A 20,302-nucleotide genomic window follows, 5' to 3' on the forward strand; every position below is an offset into this window, starting at 1 on the left:
GGCACCTGGCTGGCTTGGTCACTAGAGCATGCTACTCATGTTGTATTTGAGCCTCCTGTTGGATGTAGATATTGCTTTTAAAAATCTTTAAAAAAATAAATAAATTGAACTTAAGATACTGGAGGGTTCACTGACATCTAAGCAACCATACCTTAAAATTGTAGTGTGTGTGTACTTATTCCTTCTGACAGCTCCAGAGGCTTCTCTGTCCAGCTCTGTCTCTACCAATAAATACATATATATGTATATATCAGTTTATGACTTTTTTAGAACTCAGCATGCTAAAGCTGAGAAGGGGTGGTGGGGGGTTATTTTCCATCATTTGTCGACATGTCCTGACACTCCCTTTTCCTTGCTAACCATTTCCCAGGCTGGAGTCAAGAGAGGGCAAACCAGAGGCCCAGCTTTGGGTCTGACTCCAAGACGACTGGCTGGGAGGAAAATTTAACAGGCAAAACAGGCTTCTGAGGCACAGTGGAACAATGAGACTACAGCATTGGTGCCCTGGTGACAGTCCCTACTGAAGAAGCACCTCAGCTGTATATATGGCCAAAATAAAGATCACGCCACCTAAAGGGAGAGTGCTGGGCAAACCAGAGGTGGAGATGGCAAAGCAGGAAAAGAAATGCTGCCACAGTGAACAGGAAGCAGGACAACTTGACTAGGCCAGAGTTCTTTGCCTCAGGGAACCTCTGCTCAAGTTTCAGGAGTTCATACCTACCCCCTTCACCTAGGATCCCTGCTACAGTGAGTAACTGCCTCTGTGCGAAGCCTGGATCCAAACGCTGGTGTGTAGCTGGCTGAGAACAACAGCCATTTTTCTTAGAGCAGAGTTGGGGAGAATAGCCTAGGAAAAACAAAACCACATCTTACATTCTGTGTTTGTGAAGTACACCAGAAGGTTTTCAAACAGCAACTTCTCATAGCCACCCTGTGAAGCAGCCAGAGTAGTAACTTTAAGGATGAGTAACAGCCTGCTCAGAGAATGCCCTGTGTCCCAGGACCCAAATTCATGGCTAGGTTAGGATCATTTCTTCCTTTGATTTTTGAGTCTCTTCCACTGTCAATATTCCCCTCATTCATATTTTATCAGCTTGATTTGCAGAGAAGAGTACTGTCAGAGGGGCTTCCTATGTAAAGCTGCATTAATTGCCATCACATCTGATCTTTCATTAGGTTCGGAGACTGGAGTGGGAGGAGAGCAGAGAGAAATGGATTGTGATCTAAATCTATATTATCAGAGCTAGGTAACTGCTCAACTATAGTTTTGCAAGTGCCATGCTGGAACTCCACATTGTGATTTACACATTTTGCTTATTTAAAATGTGTGAGGTTCTGAGTCCGCCAACAGGGCACCTTTGAGGAGAAGAAGGGTTTGCCTCAGTATAGGTGTGAGTGGGATGCTAAACCTGCCACCAGATCACTACAGCTACACAGGCACCTGAAGTTGGCAATGTGAGTGCTGTGACAACAGGAGGAGCTGTGTCTGTTAGCCCACTGGGCCCCTGCAAGTTAATTTCTCTCCCGTCTGGTACTGTGGGGCTAGCAGTTTTCCTGCCCTCCCTCCACTGTTACCCGCCACCACCCCCCCACCCCAGCCCACTTTTCCACAGTACTGCAGACTTACTTTTTTTAGCCATTTCTTTCCTGGGCTTCCCAGCTTGGGCTTCCATAATCTATTAGGATTTTCTTCTGTGGTCTCTCCCAAACTATTTGCTGACTTTTCCCTTCTGTTTCCCCCTAGGAATCTGCCCATCTCATCACATCAAGCTCACTTATCTCTTTTACACCCCTTCTCTTCTGCCTATTCCCCTAATACATGTCTATGTACAAACTTCCACATTTATGCCTTTGACAATTCCCCTTCAGGTTTACCCTATTTCCCTCTTCTCAGGCTTTTCCAGTACTGATTATTCTCTCTGTAAACACAAGAATAAATTTCAAGGCCAGTTACTTAACCTCTTAAAGCCTGTTGTCTCATCTATAAAATGGGGCTATTAATCCCTCAGGATAGAATGAGGGCACAGTTCTTTAAATGAGGCTGGATAGTCTCTGTAAGTGTGCACACTTTAACATAAGCATTCTTCTCCAGCTACTTCCCCCTCCATGTACACACACATCCTATTTACAGAGTGCTGGGGGAGGTGGAAGTGTAGCGTGGGCCCTGCTGTCTAGCGATCTGCAGGCACACACAGCAGCCCAAACTACAATATTGTATATGATGAAGTGCCAAACTAAGCTCTGGGGAATTCAGGAAAGTGGGATGACATGCCTTTCCCAGGGTCCCTTTAGTTAAATAATGACAGAGCCATTTGAATCTTGTTCACTCTCCCTCAGGCCAGTATGCATCTGCCTGTTCTCCTACCCCCTGCCTCTCCAGAGCTCAGACTCCCACATGTAAGAGTCAGTTATCTATGGCCCTATGGCCTTCATCATTTTAGTCCTGCTCTTGGGCCAATTACAATACTATCATGGATGAGGGAGGGGATCAGGCCAGATCATGGCTAGGGCCTCAGTTTAATTCAAACCCTAGAGGGATCTTTTTTTTTTTTAATCTTTTTTTTCAAGATTTTATTTTTTCATGAGAGAGAGAGGCAGAGACACAGGCAGAGAGAGATGCAGGAAGCCCAAGTGGGAGTTGATCCTGGGACTCCAGGATCATGCCCTGAGCCAAAGGCAGACGCACAAGCCACCCAAGCGTCCCTAGTGGGATCTTTAACAGGCTATGAGACAGAGATATAGCCTGAGTTGCCAGGGAAACTACAGCATCAAAGATTGCATGGGAGGACCATCCTGGACCTCCCCTAGTTGGGGAGCTGATTCTGAGGGCGGGGGGGTTCCTAGGTATGATGATTGAGTCTAGAAGGGACAGGATATCTGATTGCTTATGAGGAGAGTTCACTGGAAGACCTGGAGTAAGAATGATACTCATCATGAGCTAAAAGGGAAGGCAGTTACCTGAGTGACCCAGTCCCTGAGGAGGTAAACCCCAGTTACTATAAGGTTTGGTTGAGTGAACAAGTGCAAACCCTTGTGGCTTATTTATCCAGAAAAACAGCATTTTCTGTGTGAACGTCTGGTCAAGCTGTTCATCCCCCTAAGCCGGATCTACTCAGACTTCAAGCCAAAGGACCAAGCAGCTAGAGGCTCTTGAGCTGGGAATCCAGACCTGTTCTGTGTTCAGAGCTACCCAGAGCTGCCCTCCACCTACTGTGGCCCTCTACACCCTAGGCAGAGAGCAGAAGAGGTGGCAGGAGCGTAAGAAGTGAGGTCCAGATTAGAGGACAGGTCAGAGGGCCCTCGGGAGGTTAAATCTCCAGAGGACAGGTTTGCAGGTCCCCAGCAGTACCCAAGTCGGAGGGGCCCCAGGGCCAGAGGGGAGGGAAGGTAGGCTATAAGCCTATCTACGTTGCACGGCGTGGTGAGGCCACCACCAGGGGGCGATACCGGGGCCACGGCCTTGGGGTGACAGAGGACGCCAGCTGCCTGGAAGCCTTGGGAGCCTTGGCCGGCCTCAAACCTTCACTGTAGTGTAGGGTAGGGGGCGAAAAAGAAGAGAGCCGCGCCTTTCCCTGCACCCCACCCAGTCAGCCCCGCCTCCCTGACCCCGCCCACCCCCGGCTCCGCCTCCACCCCCGCCCCGCCTCCGGCCGCGGCCCCTTCCTCCCGCAGCTGGTGCTGTAGGGCCGCGGAGCCGCGTCGCCGTCTCTATGGCAGGGGATCCGAGCGCAAAGGTGAGAAAGGCAGGGAGTGCGGGCGGCGGTGGGGCCTGGGCCGGGAGGTGGGGGGGCGGAGGCCAGGCCAAGCCTTCCACACGTCCATTCCACCCTCCAAGCTGGGCCAGGCCTTTCTCATCGCCAAGGCTCCCGGTCCCGCATAAAGGCTCTGGAGGGGCGCGGGCCAGGCCTCGGGTGGTGCTGGGCGCAGACCCGCCGCCACCTCGGAGTGGGGGACCCGCGCGGGGCGGGGACCCGCGTGGTGAACAGTGTTCCCTGGGATCTGGGTCACGTCTCCTGGCGTCCGGCGGGATCGAAGGAGAGCTTGTCCTCGAGCTGCAGCAGTAGAGACTGAGGTTAGATCTGAGGAGAGGGGAGACCCGCGGACGGTCCAGGATGGGGGATGGAGAGGGTAGCGGGGTGAGGGGCTCTCGGGCCAGAAGAGGCAGCCATCCTACTGGGCAGAGGGGGATGCCGCCTATCTAAGCAGGTGGACATCTGGGATGAAGGTCGAGAGCCTGCTGATCCAACATCGATCCTGTTTGGGGGAGGAGGTGTCTCCCCTCCTCAGTTTCTTCAGCCCTAGGATCTAATAGTCGGAAGGTGACCAGAGTTCAGGGGGCTGGCCCTGGGCAGGAACCCAAACTATGGAACCTGGGGGTGGAGTGTGGGGTGTGGACTGGAGACCTTGAAACCTTGTCGCTACTGGGGGAGGGAGGGCAGCAGCTCCGCCCCCATTTAGCCCCGCCCTCCCTCCCAACAGGTTAAATGGGGGCTGAGAGCCCCTGCCCAATGCTCACATGTAGAACAGCAGTATACACATGGGAGTAGAGCAGTGCTAAGTTACACGTTTCATTCCATCTTTCCATTGCTAAAGCTAGGAGCCTCCTTCTTCCTGGGCTAGGTACCCCCTCAGTCTTTTGCAGAGAGGCCATCCCATCTAAGCATCCGAGGTCAGATGCCTCCCCACATTGCTAAACACACACACACACTTGGAATCTGGCCTTAAAATTGGGACTTTCAGGAAGGGAGGCAGGATCTGCTCTGCACCTCAGTGGACACTGGCAGCCTCCAAGCCTGCAGTGAGAACTGGACCCCTGTTTGTGCATAATGCTTGTCTCTGAAAACATGTAATGGTGTGTTTGAGCACTGTGTGAACACACATGTAATTGACCTGTGAGCATGAACATGCCTGACCTACTGTATCCGTGGGTTTGTGTGCATGTCCCTACATATATGTGCTGGACCTTTCTGTGAGTAGGTGTACAATCCTTCATATGCACATGTGTGGGTTTATAACCCTCCTTGTCAATCTCTAAGGCTGTGTGACCTGCTGAATGAATAGATGTGAATGTGTGAATACAACCTTATTTGTCATTTTGCATGAACACATCTGGCAGGCCCTTGATAGGACATATGCATGCACAAACCTCTGTGTGAATGTATGTATGCATGACTCTCCAGTGAGTACATGTGTTCACAGCCCTTCTGTGAACATGTGTTTATGTGGACCTATTGCGTGCACATCACCCCTCTCTGGACATGTGTGACTTTTGTCATGAACCACACTCTGAGTGGTTCCTCTCACCCTGGGGTGTGTTCTTCCTGCCCAATCCTAGGAACTGACCTCGCAGCCATAGCCCCCCCTCCCCCCCCCACACACACACACTTCTGCACTAAGCAAATAGGCCCTAAAGATAAACAGGTGTGCCTCCACAGTGAGGGGTGGGGCATGGGCAGTTTGCTTGGGACTTCCTGCTGCCCAGCCCCCAGGCGAGGAGCTGATGCCCTTTCTGTGGTCCAAGGACCCTCTTCTCTCCACTCATACTACATTCTCCCCCTCTGGGCTCTGACCACTACAGTGCTGACCTTTACCTCTTAAACAAATGCTCCAAATTCCTGTTCTCCCTCTTGCCAGTTCCTGGTCCTTCCCCTCTCTTCAAGGCCACAGAGTTAATATTTGACCTGGAGAGGAGGGGAGAGGTCAGTGGCGCCTACGGTCCTGTCTGTGGGTGTCTGATGAGATTGGGTGGATCAGCCTTCCTTCACACCCAGCCCAATCTAGGAAGCCTTCAAGAGCCACCTCAGAGATCAGGTCTATTGCAGAGGTCACAGAAGGCCTGCCACCTATTTCCACCCCATCCCCAACTGGTTGGCTTGAGGGTCCAGGTGTGGGAATAGTCTCCAAGATGTGCCAGGGGATGTGGCCAAGAATTCAAGGATCTCATCATTCACCTTTTCCATGTAGCTTATGTTGATAAGCTGATAAGAACAGATATCAGTTGATAACTGATAAGAACAGATAATACACTTGATCTTAGCCAAAAGGCAGAGAAGCGATCATTCACCTTTTCCATGTAGCTTATGTCTCAATTAACTGGTCTTGCACATGGGAGCCTCCAGTACAGACTTTACACCAATGCAGCCAGGGGGGCCCAGATGGCAGCACTCCTGCCCCATGTCTATGAGTGCCTGTTTGCAGGTAGGGGCATGTGTGGATGCCTAGTCAGAGGGTGCAGTACAGACTCGCATGGGCAGAGTAGAGATGTGCACCCCCTCAGAGAGGAATGCTGAGGAAGAGAAGTGTCTAATTAAAGAGAAATTCCAGAGGGAGCTCTCAGGCCAGGCAAAAGAAAAAACAAAGGGAAAACAGGACAAAATAAACAAAGGCCCATTAAAAGTCTCTGCCCCAGCCTTCTTGCATAAGGCACCCCCGCAGGCAGCCAGGACAACTGCTGCCCCAAGTTTGGTCTCATTGTTGGATGGAGAAGGCATTCTCCCTGAAAACAGAGCTCTAGTTGAGATGGAGGCCTAGCTTAGCTTCCTACTTGGTCAGAGGAGGGCCATTAACTTTGGGTTTGGGTTGGGAGGAGTCTAGGGTCTTGTAAGGAGAGCAAGTTCTGCCCAACTCGCACCAGAACAGAGAGGTAGACAGAGTCACAGTGAACTGATCCTGATGTGGGAGTTCTATAGGCCACCTCCCCCAGTACCCCTTGATGTCTGGGGGGTAATGCCATCTACCTTCCACCCACACATAGATCAAAGAGTTTTTTTCCTGTTTTTTCTTTAGAAAACGGACCTCAGAGAACCAAGACTAGTCCTTCTGTCGGGGCAGGGTGACCCCATCAGTGACCTACAACCCCTCTATGACCCCACAAGTTCCTCCCACCACGGAGTTTGTATATGATGCAGAAAGGCAGTGTGTGATATATCCCTCTCTCTGATCTCTAACCTGGGATTCCATGGCCACACAACCCTGTGATTCCATGTCCCCTCGATTCCAGGACCCTCCCTGGCCCCATGACCCCTGACCTTCCAAGTGACACCTCCCTGGGCCTTGACCCCCGTGACTGTTCTTCCCATCATCCCCTGTGATTCTGGCCTTGGCTCCCCTGGGGGGTCTTACAGGTCTGGGCCTCCCCAGGAAAATGTGGGGGAGGCTCTGGCCCCTCTTCCTGAGCTTCCTCACAGCCACTGCAGTCCCTGGACCCTCACTTCGGAGACCATCCAGAGAACTAGATGCCACCCCGCGGATGACCATCCCCTATGAAGGTTAGATCCCCCCACCCTCAAATTTTGAAAGACAGCAGGAGCCAGGTCTGGGAATAGAGAGGCAGCCCCAGGGCTGGGCTCACTGCTCCTGCTCTTCCCAGAGCTCTCTAGGACCCGGCATTTCAAGGGTCAAGCCCAGAACTACTCAACACTGCTACTGGAGGAGTCCTCTGCAAGACTGCTGGTTGGAGCCCGAGGTGCCCTGTTCTCTCTCAATGCCCGTGACATAGGAGATGGGGCTCACAAAGAGGTTAGCCCCTAGAACTTGGAGCACCCGGAAGGTCTCCAGCTTTATCCAGCTCCCTGGGAACCTCAATTTCCTAGAAGCCCTGCCAGCTTTCCATAGCCCCCTGATCAGATAGCACTGCCCTTCCCAAGCCAAGTCTCCTTTACCATTCAGTGCCACTCTTGAAACTTACCTATACCCCAGGTTCCTGCAGTCCTATCACTTGGTTCCATGGATAACGGTGAAAGACAAGGGTACTGGGGTCAGCACTTCAACCCATTCCCTTTCCCCATCTCCAGATCCACTGGGAGGCCTCCCCAGAGATGCAAAGCAAATGTCATCAAAAAGGAAAAAACAACCAGGTATGTGGTCTGCCCTGTCCCCAACTTCTTTCCTTTTCCTCTTCATTTGGGAATGTCAGGGTTGGTGGGGACACAGATGGAGAGGTATGGATCAGCCAGTCAGTTGCAACAACCACAACAAACATGTGAGTGTAGCCAAAGTGGCAGGCCGTAGGTGCAGCACTTCTAATCCAAACATTTGGTGGCCTACCAGCTTGGCCTGTAGTAGCATCTTAATCTCTTCTGGGCTCCTGAATAATAATCATGAGAGTAATAAATAGTCTCTAGTAAATGTTAACTTAGCTGTTTTCTCTCCTAATTCTAAAATAACCCTATGAAATAGTCTTATCCTCCATTTTACAGATGAGAAAAATAGGTTTGGTCAAGGAATGCCATGGAGGAGTGGTAGTGAATTGTCAACTCTTTCTGGCTTAAGAACAAACAGGGTGTCTGCAAGGGTCCCATGTCTGGCTATGTAACAGATCCATATGGAGAGCTTCTTAAGAATATGCATTCCTAGGGGCGCCTGGCTGGCTCAGGCAGTAAAGTGTGTAACTCTTAATCTTGGGGTCATGAGTTCAAGCCCCACATTGGGCATAGAGATTTTTTTTTTTTTTTTTGAGATTACTTTAAAAAAAGAAGAAGAAAAAACACAGTCCTGGCCCAAGGATTCTTTTTTTTTTTTTTTTAAGATTTTATTTATTTATTTATTTATGAGAGACACAGAGAGGAGAGGCAGAGACATAGACATAGACAGAGGGAGAAGCAGGCTCCTCACAAGGAGCCCACAGAGCTCAGGCAGCCCTATGTAGCTCAGTTGGTTGAGTATCTGACTCTTGGTTTCAGCTCAAGTCTTGATCTCAGGGTAGTGGGATGAAGCCCTGCATTGGGCTCCCTGCTCACCTTGGGCTTCTTGGGTTTCTGGGGCTCCTGCTCAGCAGGGAGTCTACTTCCCCTTTCCCACTCCCTCAGCTGCTCCCTCTCCCTTTGCTCCTCCACCCTCTCTGCCCCTCCACCCACTCAGTGCTCTCTTTCTCTCTCTCTCTCTAAAATAAAATAAATAAATCTTTTTTTTTTTAAATAAATAAATCTTTAAAGAGGCACCTCTAAGAGAGTCCATCAAAGGTGCCTGCTGATAGAGCATGCAGCATAGGTAGAAAGTGGGGCTGGTGAGGGAAGTGGAGCCCAGATCACAGAGGACTGTAAATGATCAACTGGGAGGATGGGTTTTATTCTGTGACAATGGGCACCCTCACCATTTGGTACTTTATAGACTCTCAAACTTTAATGTGTGCATGAAGCCCCTGGATATGTTATAAATGCAGATACTAACTCAGTAGGTCTGGGGAAGGCCCCAAGATTCGGCAATTCTAACAAGCTTCAAGAGGACACTGATCCTCCCAGTCCCCAAGCCATCCTTCAGATAGCAAGGCTTGAGGAGAACATTTCCCAAGGCATGTTCTAAGGAACACTAATTCTTAAAAGAAAGGTTTAATGGTCACATAAGTTTGGGAAGTGCTGTATGCTCAATTCTACAATGCACAGCAAAATCCTTAAGGCTCTGAAAAGTCCCCTGGAAAGGCAAGCTTTAGCCATGGTTCTCAACTTATTTGACCACAGAATTCCTCCCTGACCCCTCTTTTTTTATGTAAACAACTTAGGGAAACACTACTAGAGGAATATTAATCCAGTCTCAAGCACTAGATGGATTAAAATAGAGTGAGTCTGGAGGCAGGAAAGGCAATGGGAGTTGGTGACATCATGGGGTCAGAGGAGGGAGGCCTGAACAGGCTAGTGGAGAGGAGGGACAGATATACCCAGGGAGGGAATGGGATGAGACAAAGAGGTCTTCATGGATTCACACCCTGGGTAGCAGGCAGGAGGAAAAATCACTAACAAGGCAAAGAAGTCAAGAGGGGCTTAGCTTATAGCAGTTAATGGGCAAAGAAAGGCAGTGTGGCTAGAGGGGTGAGGGGGTGAGGAAGAGGCAGAGGCCTTTCATGCAGGGCCAGACGTGGTGGGACCCTATGCTTAGGACTCTGGTGAGCCACTGAAGGTTTTTAAATACAGCAGTGACGTGAGTTGGTTTATATTTTTAAAATATGCCTTGGAAAGTGGGTTGCCAGAGGAGATGATTGGTAGAGCATCTCTGAAAGGAGACTCCAGACAATGGTAACAGCAGTCCCCTTTGAAGCCAACAAGGCTAAAAGGAGATCCTCTGTTTACAGCCTATCCCTTTGTACCTTTTGAATTTTATACTGTGTACTTATATTCCTCATTCGCTGCATAAATTAGTAGCTTTTATAGTCACAGCGGCTTGGGAGAACAGTCAGGCAATCTCTACATTTATCCAGGGAAGAGGGGACAGCGGTAATGTGGACTAGGGTGGTGGAGGTGGAGGGGAAGTGGACCACGTGAGGAGACACTTACAGCAAAGAATCCTAGAGAAGGACCAAACATGGGGGTGAGAGAATGGAAGGCATCAAGGATGACTCCTCGTATCTGGACTGAGTAATAGGATGGATGGATGAAGTGAGGTGGGAAGGACTGGATGAACAGGTTTAGGAGGGAAGGTACAGGTTAGGGAGGAGGGAGTAAGCTTGGTTTGTGAGTTGGTGAGTTTGATTTTTCCGTGGGCTATCAGGTGGAGAGATGGCCAGAACATGGGGATTGATTTGGTAGTGTCACCCCAGAGGGAGCGTGGGGACTCCAGGACTGGGGGGCACTGATGAGAAGATGTGAGAGAAGCATTCCAGGGTAGCGGGGAACCTGGGTTGGGGAGCCAGGACTGGGGATGTAGAGGACTGCCGGAAATGTAGGAGAAGCTGGCAAAGTGTTTCAGATCATCCTAACAGTGAGAGAGCAGTGAGAAGAGGGGTCTTGCCACTGGGAAGCCAAAGGACAGTGAGTTTCAGGGAATATTCTGTGTTCTGGGCAGTGAGCAGGCCCTTTGGAATCTCTGAAAGAACCATGTCCCGTGGGAGGGGGCAAGAGGCGGACTACAAAGCTGGATTGACGGGCAGCCCCGGTGGCGCAGCGGTTTAGTGCCACCAGGATGTGATCCTAGAGACCTGGGATTGAGTCCCACATCAGGCTCCTTGCATGGAACCTGCTTCTCCCTCTGCCTGCCTCTCTCTCTCTCTCTGTCTCATGAATAAATAAATAAGATCTTAAAAAAAAAAAAAAAGCTGGATTGATTAATGGAAAAGGTCTCACAGCCCTCCCCCACCTACTCCATAGACGGAATGCTTCAACCACGTGCGATTCCTTCAGCGGCTCAATGCTACCCACTTCTATGCATGCGGGACTCATGCCTTCCAGCCCCTCTGTGCAGCCATTGTGAGTATGCCTGCCCCAGCCCTGATTGCTGATTCCAGGCCACAACCCCTCATGTCCTCCAGACCACTGACTTCTGGCCCCATATTTCCCCAGGATGCTGAGGCCTTCACCTTGCCAACAAGCTTTGAAGAGGGGAAGGAGAAATGTCCTTACGACCCAGCCCGTGGCTTCACAGGCCTCATCATTGGTGAACATGCTCTCCTCCCCACCTTAGCTCCTCCTCTACCAGCATGCTGTTTGCGGGGGCATGGATCTCATTGCTAGGACTTGCCACCCATGTGTATTATGCGCCTTGTTGTATGTGACATGTCTGTCATGCTTGGCATGTCTCTGCTCCAGATGGAGGCCTCTACACAGCCACCCGGTATGAATTCCGGAGCATCCCTGACATCCGCCGGAGCCGACACCCACACTCCCTGAGGACCGAGGAGGCTCCGATGCACTGGCTCAACGGTCAGGAGGATGAGGCACAGGATGATGGGGGGCAGGGGACTATTTCTTCATCTTTCCTCCCTTGGGCAGTTGACCATCCCATCCCTAAACTCCCAGGTGAACCTGTCTATTCCTGTGTGCTGCTGAGCGAGGGGTAGTAGTGGAGGGGATCCCCAGCCTGTCTGAGGCCACTTAAACTGCCTAACCCACAGATGCTGAGTTTGTGTTCTCTGTCCTGGTGCGGGAGAGTGAGACTAGTGCAGTGGGTGACGATGACAAAGTTTACTACTTCTTCACGGAGCGTGCCACTGACGAGGGCCCCAACAGCTTTGCTCAAAGCCGCAACAGCCACCGTGTGGCCCGTGTAGCCCGTGTGTGCAAGGTGAGTAGGACCAAGTTCAGGGCAAGAGTGTAGAAGCTGAACCCCTGAATCTGACCCCTGACTCTGTGCCCCTATCTCTTCAGGGAGACCTGGGAGGAAAGAAGATCTTGCAGAAGAAGTGGACCTCCTTCCTAAAGGCACGTCTCATCTGTCACATTCCACAGTATGAGATGCTACGTGCTGTCTGCAGCCTGAATGCTGACACCTCAGCCCACACGCACTTCTATGCGGCTTTCACACTGACCACACAGTGGTGAGTGCAGGGATAGTGGGGAGATAAGGAACTGGGGACAGCACGAGGGTTAGAGCAGAGGTCAGTGAGGATACGAGAGGATCCCTTGTGGGGACGGCTGGCTGCTGAGAGAATTTCGGGTACACCCAGCTAACCTGGGGCCAGAGGCCACAGTGGCCTACTGACCCTTAAGAGAGGCCCTAAGGCCTAGAGCTGGGGCTGGCCAGGGTAGCAGTGGGCTCCAGACTCAGTGTGGGTAGCAAGTCCCACTCAGTGTGACTCAACACCTTTCCTTATGTCCCTTCCTAGGAAGACCTTAGAGGCCTCAGCCATCTGCCGCTACGACCTGGCCGAGCTGCAGGCTGTCTTCGCAGGTCCCTACATGGAATACCAGGATGGTGCCCGGCGCTGGGGCCGCTATGAGGGTGGGGTGCCGGAGCCCCGGCCTGGCTCAGTGAGTCCCCAAGTCTGGGGTCAGCACTGGGTAGACAGAACCCTGGGAGGGCAGAAGGATCTAGCCTTGGGGCTGATGGGGGTTGGGCAGGCAGTAGATTGCTGAGGCTCACCACCTCTGTCCGCCCCCCACCCACCCCAGTGCATCACAGATTCATTGCGCACCCGCGGCTACAACTCATCCCAGGATTTGCCGTCCCTGGTCCTGGACTTTGTGAAGTTGCACCCACTGATGGCTCGGCCCGTGGTGCCCACACGCGGACGGCCCCTGCTGCTCAAGCGCAGTGTGCGCTATACACACCTCACAGGGACACCTGTCACCACGCCTGCCGGGCTCACCTATGACCTGCTGTTTCTGGGCACAGGTACTTCTGATCCTCAGCCTGAGCCCTTTGCTAACTGAGTCCTTGATCTTCGTTGACCGCTAATCCCCTGGATGCTTTGATCATGAAGCCCCGGTGACCACTGATATTGATTCTTCAATGAACACTCACTACTGGCCCTTGGTAACTGCTGACTCCTGTCACCAAACACAGTGACATTTGGCCCTGATCACTAATGCTTCTGAATCCAATAATTTCTGCCATGACTAGCCCAGAGTTCCCAGTGCCCTGAGTAACTGCTACTGGCTGAAGCCTTATCCCTGACCTCATGACTCCCAAGCTGCTCCCATTAGGCTATTACAGGAGGCCTAAACCAGATTCCACTATTTGGTTCTGATCCTCTGTTCTCTCCATACCAGCTGATGGCTGGATCCACAAGGCTGTGGTGCTGGGCTCTGGAATGCACATTATCGAAGAGACGCAAGTATTCAAGGAGCCCCAGTCTGTGGAAAATCTGGTCATCTCTCCAATGCAGGTAGCCTCTGACTCATGACTTTCAATATGGCCTTACCAGAATAGGGGGAGGAAGTAGATGGCTGGGCAGTGACCATGTGTGTCTGTAGGTGGGAGTTGAGGGTGTTGCCAACCAGCTTTCCTCTCTGGCTCCCAGCATAGCCTCTACGTGGGGGCCCCTAGTGGAGTCATCCAGCTACCACTGTCTAGCTGCTCCCGCTATCGCTCCTGCTATGACTGCATCCTGGCCCGGGACCCCTACTGTGGCTGGGACCCCAGCACCCATGCCTGCACCGTATTCAACAGGTCCCAAGGTAGCAGGTGAGAAGTGTGGCAAGGGAGGTGAGGGTCCCCGGTAAGCAGGGGATCAGGGCCTGCCAGCTGTAGGGAAAGCGGGGGCAGCTGTTGGTGACAGCCTCCTAGGCCCTGCCACTAGGGAACACTAAAGCTCAGTCCTCCTGTTCCTGTGTCCAGGACAGCACTGATTCAGGACATGGAGAGAGGAAACCGAGGCTGTGAAGGCAACAGGGACACAGGTAGGTGATCTCCATGGATGTATGTAGGCCTGGCTGCACAGCCTGGCCTCTTTACATTTATTGCCATTTGTCTGCCAGTGTGTGTCTCTGAATGGCTGTGTCTGTGGGCTTTCAGCAAGGACGTCCCAGCAGAGTTTGGCACAGAGTAAGTGCTTCACAGATAGTTGTTGCCTTAAAAAATCATAAATGAGGAGACAGGCTCAAGACATGAAGTTTTCTATCACTTCTGGAGCTTATAGCCAAGGGAGAGGGTGGTACAGACAATTAAATGAGCCAGCAAGTAATTATTTTCATTGGTTTTTGTTACAAAAGGAATACTTGCAACTATGACAAGTGTTTGAGGATAATGGGTACTTCCCTAAGGAAAATCAGATGACTGAGCTGATGCCTGGAGAGTAAAAGTTAATAGTCACAGCTAACGTGTACTGAGTACTTGCTCCAGGCACCGACTGACCACACACACATAGTCTCTCTCAGACTCACAACATTCCTGGGAGGCAGGTGTCACAATCCCCATCCCCTCGAGAGGCAATGTCTCTGAGGTACAGAGAGAATAGGTAAACTGCCCAAAGTTAGTAAGCTATTAAGTAGCAGGGTCAGAATTCAAACCTGACCCCAAGCAGCCTGACTTGAGTTTATGCTTTTCATCACTGCTGTGTTCTTTCCTCCAAAGGAACCAGTAGAGGGCATAGAAAGTTGGGGGGGGGGATACACCCAAGCAGAATGAACGGCAGCAGATGAGCTTAATGTGTTTGAGAAGGGGCTGGAGAAGTGGGCAGGGACCATGTTAAGGCAGGGGAGAGGCCTAATCAGTATGGTGTTTTTAAAAGGCTACCTCGGGCAGCCCGGGTGGCTCAGTGGTTTAGCGCCTGCCTTTGGCCCAGGGTGTGATCCTGGAGTCCGAGGATTGAGTCCCACGTCGGGCTCCCTGCATGGAGCCTGCTCCTCTCTCTCTCTGTCTCTCAAGGAATAAATAAATAAAATCTTTAAATAAAATAAAAGGCTACCCTCATTGCTCATAGAGAATGGATTAGATATGGGCCAGAGTGGGCCAGCTTCCCCAGTTTGGGAAGGAGAGAAGTGAACAGGTCTGAGACGGATTCTGGAAGCAGAATCTTGGTGAGGGTTAGATACAAAGGTGAGAAGCAAGAGAGACTCCTCCCCAGATTTCTCTGCGATTTAAGCAGCTGAGTAGCTCATGGTACCATTCGCTGCTCTGACAATTCAAGGAAAAGACCTGGTATCATTTGGAAGGGAGGCTCTGGCCTTAGTTCCTATGCCATGTCCAAGAGGCCTCTTATGGAGATGCCCTGCAGGTGAAAGATGTTCAAGTCTGACAGGAGAGAACTCTGCTAGAAGTCGAGATTATGAATCACTGGCAGATTGCAGGAATTGAAACCACTGGGTGGTTGCAAACCTTATGTGGGAACATGAGGTGCAGGAGACCTTGGTTAGATGTCACCGTGATTCCAGTTCCTGTGCTTGGTGCCAGAGATACTGACAGTGAACCATCTGGTGTGCTAGCTATCTCCAGTGCCTTCCCTGAGATAGACAAGCATTGACTACTCCTGTCTCTCACCCACCCTTCCAGGGCCACCACCACCACTGAAAATGCGCTCTGTGCTCCGAGGTGATGATGTCCTTCTGCCCTGTGACCAGCCATCCAACCTGGCCCGGGCCTTGTGGCTGCTCAATGGAAGCATGGGCCTAAGCGACGGGCAGCACGGCTACCGTGTGGGTGTGGACGGGTTGTTGGTGACAGACATACAGCCCGAGCACAGTGGCAACTATGGCTGCTATGCTGAGGAGAATGGCCTCCGTACCCTCCTGGCCTCCTACAGTCTCACAGTCCGGCCAGCCACTCCTGCCCCAGCTCCACAAGCCCCTGCCATGCCTGGGGCACAGCTGGCACCTGACATAAGGCTGCTCTATGTGCTAGCCATTGCTGCACTTGGGGGCCTCTGCCTCATCCTAGCTTCCTCCCTCCTCTACGTGGCCTGTCTTCAAGGAGGCAGACGAGGACGTCGAAGAAAATACTCTCTGGGTCGGGCTGGCCGGGCAGGGGGCTCTGCTGTGCAGCTGCAGACTGTTTCAGGCCAGTGTCCTGAAGAGGAAGATGAGGGCGATGATGGCGAGGGGGCTGGGGGCCTGGAAGGTGGCTGCCTCCAGATCATCCCTGGGGAGGGAGCCCCAGCCCCCCCGCCTCCACCACCCCCACCCCCACCGGCTGAGCTGACCAATGGGCTGGTGGCTCTGCCCAGCCGGCTGCGCAGGATGAATGGCAACAGCTACGTGCTCCTGAGGCAGAGCAACAATGGAGTGCCAGCAGGGCCCTGCTCCTTTGCTGAGGAGCTCAGCCGCATCCTGGAGAAAAGGAAACACACACAGCTCGTAGAGCACCTGGATGAGAGCTCTGTCTGAGCCCAGCCTCCTAGGACAATGCTCTTCCAAGCCAGCCTGTCTGCTCCAGGGTGGGCTGCTGCTTCCCCAACACAGCCACTCTACCTTCACCCCCCCAACTCCAGGCCCTTCTCCCAACTTTTTGATGTCCCTGTAGGGCTGGCAGAGTCAGGCCCAGCCAAAGCCCCCTCCTCAGTCTTCACAGACCCATCTGTGAGCAGCCCAGGCCAACCGGTGCTCCTCAGAGGTGGGTACTCCCTCAAGGCCTGGTATTCTGTAGACCCAGTCCCAGGTCCTATTCCTTTAACCCAAATACTTGGGAGGAGAGGAGGCCATCCTCCTGCCCCCTATTTGTCTGCTCCAACCCTTCCTCTTTCTCCCAGGCAGGGCTCTGCAGATCCAGATGACCTCAACATCACCACCCTCTGCATGGCCTCTGTGCTGGATGGTCCCGAAACCAGACCTCTGCCAGCCACCAGAGCCACCTGAGCCCTGCGCACATTCACACGTGCACATGGATGAATGTCTGTCAGCTGGGCTGCAGGGCCCCCACCCCCATTTCCTGGTGCATTCCTGTTTCATCTCCCCTGGACTTTGGGTACCCTTCCAATTGCCACATCCCATCTTATCTAGTCCTGTCCCCTAGTTCCAGCCCCATGTGGTGACTTCTTTGGCAAGAGCTTGGGAACAGGCCAGCCTGGGGAAGGAAGACTGTGTCATTCCCCTCTCCTTAATGTGCAGCCCTCGTGAGTCAGCCTCCCTACCCCGTTGGTCATCTCTCAAGGGTGACAGAGCCCCAGGCATGTCCCTTCATGCACATGTGCTTACATTTCCACATGCATTTCTGAGCCTCCCTTTGCTGCCTCGGACCTGTGTCTGTTGGGTTTGGTCCATGGACATTTCAGAGGGAGAGCCCTCTCCCGTTCAGCTGTCCTCTCAGACAATTCCCCAGGACGGGTGACCAACACTGCAATGAGCCAGTCTCTCTTTTGGGGACCAAGCATTTGCTACCCCTAGACCAGAGCAGGGGGAGGAGATCTGATGTCTCACCTGGCACATGAAGCCCGTTCTTGGAACTATGCAAAGGGCAGAGGCTGGGAGTTTGGATGCTTGGCTCCCATCCCTGTCCTACCTCACCGGGGCACTTTCAGGGTCCAGGGGCCTCTGAAGTCTCCAGGCCCATATGGGACAATCAAATCCTGACTGAGTTCCCCCATTCCCCTTGGGTGAGGATGACTGTTATTTTTGTAGCTGAGAACGTGGAATCCCCACGGATTTTTACTGCCCTTCACCCAACTTCTCCCACCTCCACCCCACAATGAATGTATTTATTGTGAGAACGGCTACACTTCTTTATGAATGCCCCCACTAAACCACCTAGGTGGGCAGAACAGGCATGTGACAGAGTGGGGAGCCTGGGCTCAGCTCCTCCCCCTCCTGTTGGTTAATAAATACCCTCTTTCCCCACAGCTATGTGTGTTCCGCTTGGTCTAGACTGGCCTTCCTGATCACTAGGCTTCTGAGCCTATGGAAACAGTGCTGCAGGGTTGGTTCTGCTCCCCATAAAACCATTTGCAGAGAAAACTGGGATCCTCAGCTTCCATTTGGCTGCTCCAGGCAGGTATATAGGTCTTTACAAGGCTCTCATTATTCACTGATCAGGATGGTAAGAGCATGACAAATTATAACCGTTTAAGAATTCATACAAAGCTTTCTAGGTTTTTACCTCCTGGCTCTTTTCCTTACCATTCCACTCCTCTGTTTTAGCTAAGTCTAAAAGATGCTCCCTGTTTATCAGTTCTCTTGCTCACCTCCAAGAAGCTTTCAGTACCTCCCCTCACCTATCAAGAGACAACATGAATTCATTTCTGCAGAGGGGCCTTGGAGAGTAGTTGGGATCAGGGCAAGCTTATTACCAGGGATCTGGCCTGAGAATCACTCTCCAAGGGTCAGTACTAGATTAATCACGTGGCCTTTGGTACTAACCATCCTGAAGGGTCGTATGTTCCATTTCTGATTTTAGGAAAATGAAAAGTGGGGTTATATTTAAAATCTACACATATTTTTGAAGACCTCAAGTGTAACCTTGGGCAAGTTTATTAACCTTACTTTTCTAATCTAAACACTCAGACAGCTATAAAATGGTTATCCTAATGCCAGGTTCACAGCACAGTATAAGGGGCTAGCTAGCTCTCTAGCTCAATGGTTGTAGAAAGAGGGCATTGGGGACTCTTCTGAAGCCAACCTTGAAACCCCTCACCAGGATTTGAGATCACTCTTATCAATCTGGATTTCAGAAATAAATGCCTGCAATATCCTTGAATGGTCAGATTTCAGGGATGTCAAACAGGGAAGAATTAGGAGACTAACAAAGTCACTGCCCCTCCTCCTGAGCAATGAAGAGCTCTTTATCCCAAGCAAAAGCTTTGGCGTCAGTGTCTCTTTTGGGGGGCTCCATCTGCCTGCGTGGGCTTGGAATTCCTCTGAAAGAGGAAGAACCACTTCCACTGAGGTAAGAGTCCAGAGCCCGAGATTGTAGTTGGTGGGGCAACTCTTTACGGCACTTGCGCCTGGGCTAGCGCAGCATCCTGGACTTCTCGCGGGCGTAGCCCACCCAACATTGTCGGTTTGTTGGTGAAGGGGTGCCACTGGCCCTGGATGCTAGGACTGTCAGTGTGGAAGGGCTTGCGGATGCGGATCACATCCAGGCCCGACTGGTTCGCCAGCTTCTGCACCAGCGTCGCAATCTCCTCGACTGACTTGCAGTGGATGCTCTCCTCGCGCACTGCCCCATTAACTGGACAAAGGGACGGGGTCGGGGAGAGAAAGCGGATGGATCAGGAGTCAGAGCAGAGAGAAGCGAGCCGGCCGAGTCTCCCCTCGACCCCGCCCCCATGCCGCCCTCCAACCCCCGTCCCGCCCCACTCACGGTATTCGGCCACTACTCTGGGCACACAGCACGGCCTCGAGTTCACGTATATTACGACCCCCGGGTTCCGTCGCGCGAAGTCGGCCACCTCCCGTTCCACGAACTCCCTGAAGAAGCCGAGAAGAATAAGCACAGAGACCCGACCCTGGGCGACCTCTGCCCGGGGAGCACCCCGCGCCGTTCGCCTGGCTCACCTGGCACCGCGGGACGAGGGCGCATCGCGGCTGAGGTTAAAGCTGAGACGCTGCAACTGCTGCACGTACCGGCCCAGCCCGTTGTAGAGGACACTGGCCAGGAAGCGGCTCGGGGTCCCGCGCGCCGTCATAGCCACGGCGCTCCGGCAGCCCAGTCGAGCTTGGAGAGGCGGGGGCGGGACAAAGGCCCAAGCTTCCGGTTCCGGGAACACCCGCGCGCAGCAGTTTTGCTTCCGCGGTCACCGCGGGAGGCGCGCCAGTGACCCACGTTGTGGGCTAGAGTGGCGAGAGGAGGGTAGTGAGACGCGGTCAAGGTTGCGAGCAGCATACGTTCTGGCAGTAGCGCCGAGGGAGGACACGGTCGCGGGGGCGAAGTGAGCCGCCCGGTGGCGCTCTAGTCGTGGTGGGACCCCTTTGAGGGAAGGAGCGGCGAGGAGGGCCTCCGCTTGGGTTCTGGCGCATTGGAGCCCGGAACGACGCAGGCGGCAGTAGAGATGGGGACGGCGAAGAGATCTCCTGGCGGAGCCGGAGTGGTAAAGAGATGATCTAGAGAAAGCACAGCGGAGGGGGCAGTGTGGAGGGTCGTAGAGGTGAGGCGACGGCTGTACAGGGCACCGGACACGAAAGGCTCCTGTAGATGAGCGTAGATGTGAAGTAGCAATGCAGAGGGCCTGAAGAGGGTTCGAAGAGATATTTATGAGGGAGAAGTTGCAAGAAAGAAGTTACCTCGAGTG

At 52.5% G+C, this 20,302-nt stretch overlaps 3 protein-coding genes and 1 pseudogene across 7 annotated transcripts in view; 2 read left to right on the top strand and 2 right to left on the bottom strand.

Annotated features, from left to right (window-relative positions):
* SLF2 (SMC5-SMC6 complex localization factor 2) overlaps positions 1 to 575 on the top strand; it is a 50,945-nt gene extending 50,370 nt beyond the window's left edge. Inside the window, exon 21 of the transcript XR_003144100.3 lies at positions 371 to 575. The gene's annotated coding sequence lies outside the window, so the exon portion shown is untranslated. The remainder of the gene's footprint in view (positions 1 to 370) is intronic.
* MRPL43 (mitochondrial ribosomal protein L43) lies at positions 519 to 19,770 on the bottom strand. 2 transcript variants are annotated; one of them, XM_049103416.1, is made up of 3 exons: positions 19,569 to 19,770; positions 19,375 to 19,481; positions 519 to 847 (listed from the first exon to the last, which is right to left on the bottom strand). In XM_049103416.1, exons 1-3 carry the CDS (start codon positions 19,697 to 19,699, stop codon positions 534 to 536), a joined length of 552 nt encoding a protein of 183 aa, XP_048959373.1. In that variant the 5' UTR covers positions 19,700 to 19,770; the 3' UTR covers positions 519 to 533. The 2 variants fall into 2 exon arrangements, with proteins under 2 accessions (XP_048959373.1, XP_025322737.1); XM_025466952.3 differs by lacking the exon at positions 519 to 847 and adding an exon at positions 18,508 to 19,242 and having other exon boundaries at positions 19,569 to 19,704.
* SEMA4G (semaphorin 4G) lies at positions 3,608 to 17,914 on the top strand. 4 transcript variants are annotated; one of them, XM_025466937.3, is made up of 16 exons: positions 3,608 to 3,734; positions 6,787 to 7,268; positions 7,370 to 7,518; positions 7,794 to 7,856; positions 11,076 to 11,174; positions 11,268 to 11,361; positions 11,514 to 11,627; positions 11,819 to 11,988; positions 12,072 to 12,241; positions 12,530 to 12,674; positions 12,816 to 13,038; positions 13,416 to 13,531; positions 13,667 to 13,830; positions 13,984 to 14,045; positions 15,637 to 16,692; positions 16,829 to 17,914. In XM_025466937.3, exons 2-15 carry the CDS (start codon positions 7,145 to 7,147, stop codon positions 16,464 to 16,466), a joined length of 2,523 nt encoding a protein of 840 aa, XP_025322722.1. In that variant the 5' UTR covers positions 3,608 to 3,734; positions 6,787 to 7,144; the 3' UTR covers positions 16,467 to 16,692; positions 16,829 to 17,914. The 4 variants fall into 4 exon arrangements, with proteins under 4 accessions (XP_025322722.1, XP_025322725.1, XP_025322723.1 ...); XM_025466940.3 differs by having other exon boundaries at positions 16,833 to 17,914; XM_025466938.3 differs by lacking the exon at positions 3,608 to 3,734 and adding an exon at positions 3,884 to 4,072.
* LOC112672649 (U2 spliceosomal RNA) lies at positions 5,926 to 6,057 on the bottom strand (annotated as a pseudogene).
* Positions 19,771 to 20,302: the final 532 nt, after the last annotated feature.

Source organism: Canis lupus, chromosome 28 (genome assembly GCF_003254725.2).
Source record: "Canis lupus dingo isolate Sandy chromosome 28, ASM325472v2, whole genome shotgun sequence".
NCBI classification, from domain to species: domain Eukaryota; kingdom Metazoa; phylum Chordata; class Mammalia; order Carnivora; family Canidae; genus Canis; species Canis lupus.